This window comes from Palaemon carinicauda, chromosome 26 (genome assembly GCF_036898095.1).
Source record: "Palaemon carinicauda isolate YSFRI2023 chromosome 26, ASM3689809v2, whole genome shotgun sequence".
NCBI lineage: Eukaryota > Metazoa > Arthropoda > Malacostraca > Decapoda > Palaemonidae > Palaemon > Palaemon carinicauda.
The window spans coordinates 29045234-29056878 of NC_090750.1; the positions used below are offsets into that span (position 1 = coordinate 29045234).

Sequence of the window (11645 nt, forward strand, 5' to 3'; positions counted from 1 at the left end):
CAATACTATGTTGATGACATTTTCACATAATGAGATGATAGCTGGGGAGATTTTAATATATTTCTCAATAATCTAAATTCCTTAGTTGCTAGCATAAAATTTTAAACTGAATGGGAAAAAGATAGAAAATTAGCTTTTTTGGACATTCAAATTATAAGGGAATCGTCAGGGTACAATTTCACTGTGTATAGAAAACCAACTTTCGCTATTTCCTACATTCGTTTCTTTAGTTATCACGACATTTTTGTAAAAATCGGAGTAGCTTTTAATTTATTTCTTAGAGGCTTGATAATCTGTTCCCGAGCCTACCTAAGTAAAGAATTTGAAATCATTCGTAAACAACTCGCCCAGCTATTCTACCCGAAGTACATCATAGAAAAGGTCATCAGCAAAGCCAACACGATATATTATAAAGATCATGATTCTACTAACCAAACAGATTTTAAAAATAAGAAAAAACTCCCATATATAGAAGGTATTAAAAATATAGCAAATAATATCAAAACTGGGAACCGCTTTGTTTTTTTTTTCATATCCCAAGACCATAGGAAGCGCCTTTATTAATTTTTATCAAAATAAAATATATAGAATCCGGAATTTATAAATTACCATGTAGGGATTGTGAAAAAGTCTACGTTGGGCAAACGGACCGTTAATTTTTTCAAAGATTTTCCGAACACAAAAGAACTGTTAGGTGTGGCTATGAAAACTCGGGGATTTTCGTTCACCTTAAAGATTTAGGGCACCAGATTAACTGGAGTGAGTCCTCTTTGCTTTTTACAGAAAGAAAATCCTGGAATCAGCCATCATAAATCAATCAAACACAATGAACCTATCCGGCGGCCAATGGAAAGCTGACAGAGTGGACAATACTCTTCTCAACCCTATCATTAAGAGGTTAATCCATGGGGACCGACCACCGGATATGCATCAGAGGTCAAGGAATGCTCTGAGCGGCTCAACAATACGAAGACGCATCTGGATGTAATTAAATTTGGCTGATCCTTCAAGCAATTATAACAACTGTAGAACAATTGCAAACACCATTTTGCTTTCCTATATAAACCATCACTCTCCACTGTATTCCTCATTTTTACTTTACATCCTGGAGAGGGCCGATGTTCATTGGCGGGAATATAATGATTTATTTATATTTCCAGTGTTACTTTTATAGGCCTTTTTGAAAACACAAACACACACATACACCCACACCCACCCACACACACACACACACACACACACACACATATATATATATATATATATATATATATATATATATATATATATATATATATATATATATATATATATATATATATATATATGTATATATATATAGTGTGTATATATGTATACACAAACCCACACACACACACACACACACACACACACACACACACACACATATATATATATATATATATATATATATATATATATATATATATATATATATATATATATATATATATATATATATATATATATATATATATATATATATATATATATATTCCATCATCATCATCATTATCATCATCAGACGTTACAAGTCTACGGCAGAACAGAGGCCTCAGACATGTCCTTCCACTTGGGTCGGTTTATGGTCTTTTCCCACCAGTGTAAACCCACAAACTTAAAAAGTTTATAATATAAGATTCGTGTATTCCTTGTCTTTGAGGGGCTTTTATTACTGCTCTGTGAGCGTGCAGCTAGATTGTAACTGAGAGGCAAGGTGAATGCAACTAACCTTTATTAACCAATTATGAAGTTTACATACATGGACTTTTGAGCAAGAACGTCAGAAAACATTAAACATAATCAAACATGAGCTAGCATGATAATGCCGGTTGGTCTATTAACATTACAGGGAAGAGCAAGTGATAAGATAAAAATTCTAAATTGTAACTGGTACGAGCATTTAAGAAACATGTGCAGTACATGGCTCATCCCTAAAAATGTGAAACAGGGTACCATGCTCTAGAAAGGCACACTGTAGGTGGGTTATCTTGCAGGAGATATGTAGGTTATAGGTCGTCAACAGAAACTCTGTCTTCTTTGCCACACATGTTAATTAACATTGCTTTCGTACGACGGATCATTGGAAAAAGCCAGTATAAGGGGGCGTTAGTGTTGACTTGCTAGCTTCATTGCACTGGAAAACATGCATTGCTGAGTGCAGATCTGTCGGTATTTGTTGATTTGCTGGTGTCTTGCAAGTCTGACGGCAAGGAGTAAATTTTCCCACAACGTGATGTAGGCTCTGGAGATTATCAGACGAGGTTGTAGATAGAACAAATATGGAACTGACAACCAACGGGTTGCCATACTACCTTTCAGCAGCCGAGACATATAGGGAAGGCTTTAAGAGGGGCTCTTAATCCCTGGAGTAAACCAGTTGGAGTCATTACAACAGGACATCAAAGCTGCTTTTGGGGTTCAATGAAAATTTTCAACCATTCCCTTGGCTGCAGGGTTGTAGGTGGGTTTTGATGTAGAGTGATGCCAGGAGATTCGTTAATAATGTCAACAATTGAGAGGTGAACCCTGTCATGGGTAGATAGAATAATTTAGAAAAGAATGTTAAAACATGTGAATTTTCTACTCTTGAGAAACAGAGAGAGGAGGTCCCGCTAGTGTTTACTGGAAACTGTCACAGTCGCTGATGGAAATCAAGAAATTTATTAGGTGCACCTAGCTCAGCAGACCTTGGGCACAACGATCCTCTGTCTGTAGCAAACCAAGGAACCAACGTTATGAAAGGACCCATAGGACAAGAAGAGCAGTGTTGTCGCCGAAGAATATACATTAACAAAAGGTAAACACATGCCTCGCTTCAATTATAGCGCGATATGGATCTTGAATACACCAGCAGAGCGTTCGTCTAGATGTTATCAGAGGCGTGGTTTTAAGGAAAACCAATAAGGATGAAGAAAGGAGAAAATCTCCTTATATGGAATTGTCCAAAGTTAACCCCTCCCATACAGGCATATATGAACTTCAACGAGAATGAGAGAAGCGGAGTATGAAAGACAGAACAAGAGTACGAACGAGAGAAGAAAGAGTAAGGCAGATAGAACGAGAGTACGACGTATAGAACGAGAGAGAGAGAGAGAGAGAGAGAGAGAGAGAGAGAGAGAGAGAGAGCTTGAGAGAGAGAGAGAGAGAGAGAGAGAGAGAGAGAGAGAGAGAGAGAGAGAGAGGGAGAACAAGCACAGGGAAGGAGAGAAGACGTAAGGACCAGAATGCAGACGTAACCAGACTTGTCCGAGATGTCAGAGCGAGTTGACCCCTGCCCTCATTACCAACCACGAAACGCCTGGACCTGAAATATCTACGTTCCTATCAACCGTCGAGAGCTGCTGTGAATAGTATTTTTTTTTTGTATTATTTATCTACTATCTTGACTGTTCCCCTATTTGCTGGAGTGTAGTTTAATCAAATGATTTTATTTGTTCAGTTCATTGCTTCCTAAGTACTCAATCAAGAAACATTTACCATTGACTAGTTGTAAATAAAATTATGTTTTCTTTCTATATTTCCTTTTGTCTAGATGTTTATTTTTGTCGAAAAATCCCAATTTCATTAATCAATTCAAACGAACCTGGTTCGATCCCCACGAGGATCGTAACAGTTGGCGACCTTTGCCAGAATTTTCGACTACATAACCAATTGAAACAGGGAGAATATAGAAAGAAGCAGAATGAGTGCGATTACGAGAGATTTGATAGATTCAGGTAAACTTCTTGGTCTAGATGGCGATGATCTCCGTAATTATGTTATCAAGAGAGAACAGGAAGTGTTTGAGAGAGATGAAAGAACAGCTGAAAGAGAAGAGAATGAAAGAAAGCGAGAAGTTAGAAATGGCTCGTTTAAGACAAACTTTTCATAACAGACGGTCAGGTAGCAGATTAGGAAGTAATTCATCTTTAAATAGTGACACTGATAGTTTAGATATGAGTGCAGGGCTCAAACTTATACCGAAATTTGATGAGGAAGATGTTACGAAATATTTTGTCTTTTGAAAAGTTAATGAAAAGAGTAGGCTCTCCTAAAAAACAGTGGACTTTGTATTTACAATCAGTATTAAGTGGTAAAGCACATTATGTGTATAGTTGTTTGTCTGGGGATGAAAGTGAAGATTATGATACTGTGAAAGAAACCGTACTTAGTGCATACAGATTGGTACCGGAGGCATTCCGTAAGAAGTTTAAAAGTTTGAAAAGAGATGATACTAGTAATTATGTAGAGTACAGAAAGAAGTTAGAAAGATAATTTTTTGATTGGTTGACTTCCGCTGGAGTCGATAATTTTGAAGATCTCAAGAACTTAGTTTTGTTAGAAAATTTAAAAGATAACATATCCCCAGACATCAAATTATATATAGAAGATAGGTGTGAAACATCTTTTGCCGGTGCTACGAGATTAGCAGATGAGTACAGTCTCACACATGGTTTAAGTGGCAGTAAAAAGAAAAACGAACTTTTGTCAAGTAAGGCACAACATAGTAAAGGTAGTTCTAACAATATCGATAATAGGAACAGGGATTATTATTATTATCATTTTTACACATTTGGGAAAGGTCATATTTCTCGGTACTATAGGAGCCAATGGGCAGTCAGTAATTCGGAGGTCACTTGTTACAATTGTAATAAGAAAGGTCATATAGCTAGGAATTGCACAGTAGAAAGTACGAATGTGAAGAAACCTTTGTCACTAATTAATAATCTTTCTTCAGGGAGGAATAATCTCTTGTAAGAAACTAGGAAACATTATGGTGAATTTTTGTCTGAAGGTTTAGTTTCTTCTCTTAAAGAAGGTGATTCAAGGGAAGTAGTTTTGCTTAGAGATACAGGAGCGGCCGTATCACTCGTTAGGAGAGAGAGTGTACCAAGGAAAGTAATAATCAGCATGAAAGAAAAAGTTATGCTAGGTGGGTTTCCGAACACTTGTGTACTTTGTCCTTTGTTAAAGATGAAATTGGAAAGTCAGCTAGTAACAGGAGATGTAAAACTAGCAGTCGTGGATACGTTGCCCGTAGACAGCGTTGACATTATTGTTGGCAATGATTTAACTACCTCCAAGTGTGTGAATCCTCTTTTAAGTGAAGTTCAAATGCCTGACATGATAGTAACCAGGTCACGATTAGATTCAGATATTGACTACGGTCATAGGTTGTTCGAGGATTCGAACGTAGGTAATAGAGGCAGTGATGATGACCTTAGCATGAGTGTAGCTAAGGAAACTGACTCTATAAATGTTGATGATGTGAGCAGAGATGATGATGTAGCTGTCGAAAGAAGTGATGTACAGATAGACAATGTAATAGGCCCAAGTAATAGCAGCTGCAGTGTTTCAGAAACTAGCATATTGAATAAGGATGAACTAGTTAAGATGCAGAGGGAAGATGAAACACTAACTAGAATATTTGAATATGAATTGGATGATGAACCTGAAAATGTTTGTAAGGAAACATTTAGTTTAAAAGACAAACTTTTGTGTCGCTATGTTCGTCCTAAGACAGGTAGCAAAGAGGAGGTCATAGAGCAATTAGTAACTCCTAGGAAACTTCGCGAATCAATTTTGAAATTAGCACATGATGAACAAGGACATTTAGGAGTAAATAAAACATTTAAGTGTATAAGTAAGACGTACTTTTGGCCTAAAATGAAAAGTGATGTAAAGAGATATGTTTTAAGTTGTCACGAATGTCAAATGGCTGGCAAACCTAATCAAGTAATTCCCAGGGCTCCATTATGTAATATTCCATCGGTAGGAGAACCTTTTGAGAATGTCGTAATTGATATCGTAGGCCCTTTGCCCAGAAGTAAGGGAGGGAATATCTATCTATTAACAATCATTGACAGACTAACACGATATCCAGAAGCAATCCCAGTAAGAAATTGCTATGCAAAAACTGTAGTTAAACGCTTGCTGAACTATTTCTCTAAATTTGGACTTCCTTGCGTTATACAGAGTGATAATGGTAGTAATTTTGTATCAAAGTATTTCAGAGATGAAATGAAAGAGTTAGGGATTAAACTTGTAACTTCCACCCCGTACCACCCTGAATCACAAGGGAGCGTTGAACGTTTTCATCATGCGTTGAAAAGTTGCTTAAAGAAGTTGTGTAATAATTTCGAACATGATTGGGAAGAAAAGTTACCTTTTGTCTTGTTGGCTTTACGATTAACTCCTAATGACACCACGGGATTTAGTCCATTTGATTTGTTATTCGATCACACCCCCAAAGGACCTTTAGAAGTTTTAAAGTTTAAGTTAATGCAAGAAGAAGGTAGAAAGGATTACATACAGAATATCGAAGATCACAAAGAAGATTTAAGAAAAGCATGGCGTTTGGCAAAAGAAAATGAGAGCAACCGTCAAGGGGAAACTAGAAGGAAGTACGATCTTAAAGCTAAAGACAGAATTTTCCACGTGGGTGATAAAGTCTTAGTATTAGTCCAGAAAGAAGGTCCCTCATTATCTTATAAGTTCGAAGGTCCATTTCTTATCATAGATAAAAGGGGAAATTTGAATTACTTAATTGATATGGGTAGGCGTAAGGCTAAGTGGATGCACATCAACTTGCTAAAAAAATATAATGAACGTCCAATGCCAGTTGTAACCGTGTCGCAGAGAGAGATTACTTTTGAGAAGAACTCTGATGTTCTTAATAATTTCACGTTGTTTATTTCTAGCTTAGAGGAAGAAAAAAAAGGAATTATTCAATGTGTTTTCAAATTATCCAGAAACTGTTAGTGATAAATTGGGTTTGACTAATCTTTTAGAACACGATATTGAGTTGCAGGACACAAAACCCATTAGACAAAGCCCTTATCGTCTAAGCCCAGAAGAAGCAAATTCAGTCCGACAGGAAATTAAGTATATGCTAGACAATGGTTTGATTGTTCCTAGCGAAAGTGACTGGTGTTCTCCAATAGTTCTTGTTAAGAAGGAAGATGGATCAGATAGGCTGTGTACTGATTTTAGAAAAGTGAATAGAGTTACGAAACAAAGTAATTTTCCTCTCTCCAGGATAGAAGATTATTTAGACAAAATAGGAAATGCCAAGTTTATTTCTAAGCTTGATTTGACCAATGGTTATTTGCAAGTAGCTTTAAGTAGTCGAGCACAGAAAATATCTGCTTTCATAACACCTTTCGGTAGTTATGAACCCAAAGTTATGGCTTTTGGTCTACGGAATGCAGCGAGTACTTTTCGAAGATTAATGAATAGAGTTTTAAATGAAATTGATAACTGTGCCATGTATTTGGATGATCTTGTAATATTTTCAGATACGTGGGAGCAACATTTACGCATTTTGGCTAAAGTATTAGCAGTCCTTGAGAAAGCAAAACTTGTTTTAAATCTGAAGAAATGTGAATTCGGAAAAACCTCGATCACATATTTGGGTCATAAAGTGGGCCTAGGTAAGATTTGTCCACAAGATGGGAACATAGAGACTATCATCAACTTCCCAATCCCTACCAGTAAAAAACAGACAATGAGATTCATCGGAATGATTTCATATTTCCGCCGATTTGTTCCTAATTTTTCAAAAATAAGTGCTCCAATAACTAATCTTTTCAAGAAATGGCGTAGTTTTGTATTGGATGATGAATGTATCGAAGCCTTCAATAAGTTAAAGGCGATAATGTTTCATGAGCCCGTACTAATATTGCCTGATTTTAGCAAGGAATTTAATATAGCGATAGATGCAAGTGATATTGGAATAGGAGGAGTTCTGTTGCAAGAAGTGAACGGGACTAAGCACCCTGCAGCTTATTATTCGAAGAAGTTAAATAAAGCACAGCAGAATTATTCAACTATTGAGAAGGAATTGTTTAGTTTAGTATCAACTTTACAACATTTTGAGATTTATGTACGTAGGGGTCATGTTTTAACTGTGTATACTGATCAAAATCCATTAGTTTACTTAAATTGGTTTAAGAATAAGAATAAACGTCTCATGCGTTGGAGTTTAGAATTACAGGACTACGATTTAAAGATAATTCATATAAAGGGAAAGAATAATGTAATAGCTGACAGTCTTTTTAGAGACTTTTCAGAATGATATGGACGTTTGTTTTCTTTCTGTTTTTATTTTTTTTTTATTTTTCTTTTATCAACAAGTAAGAGTGTGTTTTGGTTTAGTTACATGACACGAGAGTAATGAAGTAATTGTCTCTCAGTTTAGGGATAAGTGATTTTCTCCCTTGATAAATTTGTTTAAAAAAAAGATATAATCAGTAGATTTTCCTTTTTTTTTCTTTTAGGGGGACGTGTCATGGGTAGATAGAATAATATAGTAAAGAATGTTAAAACATGTGAATTTTCTACTCTTGAGAAACAGAGAGAGAGGAGGTCCCGCTAGTGTTTACTGGAAACTGTCACCGTCGCTGATGGAAATCAAGAAATTTATTAGGTGTGCCTAGTTCTGCACACCTTGGGCACAATGATCCTCTGTCTGTAGCAAACCAAAGAGCCAACGTTATGAAAGGACCCATAGGACAAGAAGAGCAGTGTTGTCGCCGAAGAATATATATTAACGAAAAGTAAACACATGCCTCGCTTCAATTATAGCGCGATATGGATCTTGATTACACCAGCAGAGCGTTCGTCTAGATGTTATCAGAGGCGTGGTTTTAAGAAAAACCAATAAGGATGAAGAAAGGAGAAAATCTCCTTATATGGAATTGTCCATAGTTAACCCCTCCCATACAGGGATATATAAACTTCAACGGGAACGAGAGAAGCGGAGTACGAAAGACAGAACAAGAGTATGAACGAGAGAAGAAAGAGTAAGGCAGATAGAACGAGAGAGAGAGAGAGAGAGAGAGAGAGAGAGAGAGAGAGAGAGAGAGAGAGAGAGAGAGAGAGAGAGAGAGAGAGAACAAGCACAGGGAAGGAGAGAAGACGTAAGGACCAGAATGCAGACGTAACCAGCCTTGTCTGAGATGTCAGAGCGAGTTGACACCTGCCCTCATTACCGACAACAAAACGCCTGGACCTGAAATATCTACGTTCCTGTCAACCGTCGAGAGCTACTGTGAAGAGTAGTATTTTTTTTTGTATTATTTGTCTACTATCTTGACTGTTCCCCTATTTGCTGGAGTGTAGTTTAATCAAATGATTTTCTTTGTTTAGTTCAGTGCTTCCTAAGTACTCAATCAAGAAACCTTTACCATTGACTAGTTGTAAAGAAAATTATGTTTTCTTTTGCAAGTTTTCTTTCTATATTTCCTTTTGTTTAGTTGTTTATTGTGGTCGAAAAATCCCAATTTCATTAATCAATTCAAAAGAACCTGGTTCGATCCCCACGAGGATTGTAACAAACCCCTATCAGAAATAATATGTTCATAGATACCGAATCACGCTTTCCACCCTGTGAGTAAGGCAAATGTACATGGGGTGGATGTTACAGTCTCCATGGGAATGGCTGCAGACTCACTAGTAGAGTGGTCATTAACTGTAAACAGGTAAAGATGTTCTTGTGATATGGGCACAGGGCCCACCACAACTCCGTGAATGTGAAAAAAAAGCGCAGAGGAGAGTTGCTCACGCCTGAATTAGTGTGTTTGTGTACTTTTGCGGTTTGGCATGAGGTACAGGCACGGACCAAATCCTTGGCATCCTCAGTAACCCCATGCCAAATGAATTTTGCCTTCAGTAGCTAGGCTGTAGACTGATTCGGTGTCATATGCCTGAATATGGTGAACACTGGGGGCCATGTAGTCTTGATATGGTGATAAATACTATGCTTGGCAGAAAAAATGGGTGTTTGGCAAAGTTCTGGATGGAAGACTTCCAGGTACGATGTGAGGAAGTGGACGTAGGCCTCCATGGATGAGCTGATGTGTAGAGCGAGGTTGGAGGGGCCGAGTTGAAGAGGTATGAATGAGTAAGAGTCTATGTTGACTAGCCATTATTGAACGACATCAACCATGAGGTGGTAATGTGAGAGGAAATCCTAGCCAAGGATTGGCAATGAAACATCAGCAACGAGAAACTTCCATTGATATTTGATTCTTACAAACGATGATATGATGATCTCATAACCCTAGGCGGGTATCATAGATCCATTGGCAGCTACCAGGCAGACATTGGCTTATTTAGACAGACTATTGTATTAAGGATGACCTTCGATCAAAGGGATTAACCGGTGATGAGGTGTGGGACAGAGGTAGATGGAGAAAGCTGACCAAAAACATCGACCCCACATAAAAGTGGGAAAAGATGTAGACAAAGAAGAAAACAAAGAAGAAGACAAAGAAGAAGACGTCATGTCCTAGAGAGTGGCCTTTGCAGAAGAGAATGGCAAGCACCCATGTCTACAAGAAATCGTACGCCCATACCTGCATCATGTCAAAAGAAAAGATTAGTGACACGGAACGCCTCCGCCATAAGCGATGGCCTACTTACACGTTTTTTTGGCCACTGACAGCCGTTCAAATATTTCTTCGTAGCAACCCTGAATCTGGAGTGGTAGTAGCATAAATGCAGCCGATGGGCGTCAGTAAGTCCCTGTAGAGATCGTTGGTTGTGGTGTGAGCGAGTGGTGGGAGCTGCGCAGCTGCGTTGCCTGGCCAGCACATCACGGAATGGCCATCTGTGTCCTACCTCATTCATATCAGCTTTGGTCAATTTTGAATAGCTGTTCTCTACATCAGGAGGCGTTCATATAGGTCTTGTATGTGGCAAAGTGGCTGTCCATAAGGTCGTCGAATTTGATCATCAGGTCCTTCATGGACTATTTTGAAATATTGAATCAGGTACGTCAGCATGTGTAGGTTTGTGTAAGCGTCGTACCAAGAGGACATGAAGTAGATTCTCCTTACAATGAGAAACGTCTGCAGCAGGTTGCAGGGGAGTGATACTAGTCATTTCACTGAGGGCGAGTGATGACTATTGATCACCCAATTGTTGAGAGGGCTGAAAGAGTTTGGCTTTACAGTTGGCTGGCGATGGCAAGTAATGCTGTAGGATGTATGATTTGACGCTGTCGTATGCTATTTGGGTGTCCTCTTGCTCACAAATCCAATTAGAGATTTCTGGGAAAGTGTCTTAGGGGATCGCCGTGAGAACATAGTCTGCTTTGGAGCTTGACTGAGTCACCCCATTGATGCGAAACTGGACTTAAGCATGCTGAAACCAGGCGAACGCTTTTCCATCGCAAAACGCAGCAGTTTCATTCAGGCTGCGTGTGCCAAAGAAGCAAGTTCCGTGGGGGCCATCTTCAAACAGTAGGGCACAGCAGTGAGGTGGGTAGGGAGTGGACACTCTGCTGGTCACCAATGTGTGAGTGGGAAGTTAGTCTTTAACTGAGAGACAAAGTTTTGACAGATTCAAAATATTTCTCATAGTTTATAAATGCCATCATAGTGGTTTACTTCTCAGTTAATTTTTCCTTTAGCTCATTAAACATATGGATATGGTCAGTTGTTGAATACCTCTAAATCCTGCCTGCTCTCTTAGTTGATTAAAGTCTAGCTGTGTTTCTATGATCTTTATAAATATATTATATATTACAGAGAGTATACTTGAATAATCTATTATTAAATCATTTGTCAGACCATCTACTCCTGTTACTGTGTCTTTTTCCATGCCTGATAATGCTTTCTTTACTTCTCTTGTTACTT

At 38.0% G+C, this 11645-nt stretch overlaps 1 protein-coding gene across 1 annotated transcript in view; it reads right to left on the minus strand.

Moving 5' to 3' along the window:
* The window catches only part of LOC137619864 (protein FAM200C-like), an 8900-nt gene extending 7774 nt beyond the window's left edge, over nucleotides 1–1126 (minus strand). Inside the window, exon 1 of the mRNA XM_068350154.1 lies at nucleotides 1103–1126. Coding sequence (XP_068206255.1) covers nucleotides 1103–1126 — 24 coding nt within the window. The remainder of the gene's footprint in view (nucleotides 1–1102) is intronic.
* Nucleotides 1127–11645: the final 10519 nt, after the last annotated feature.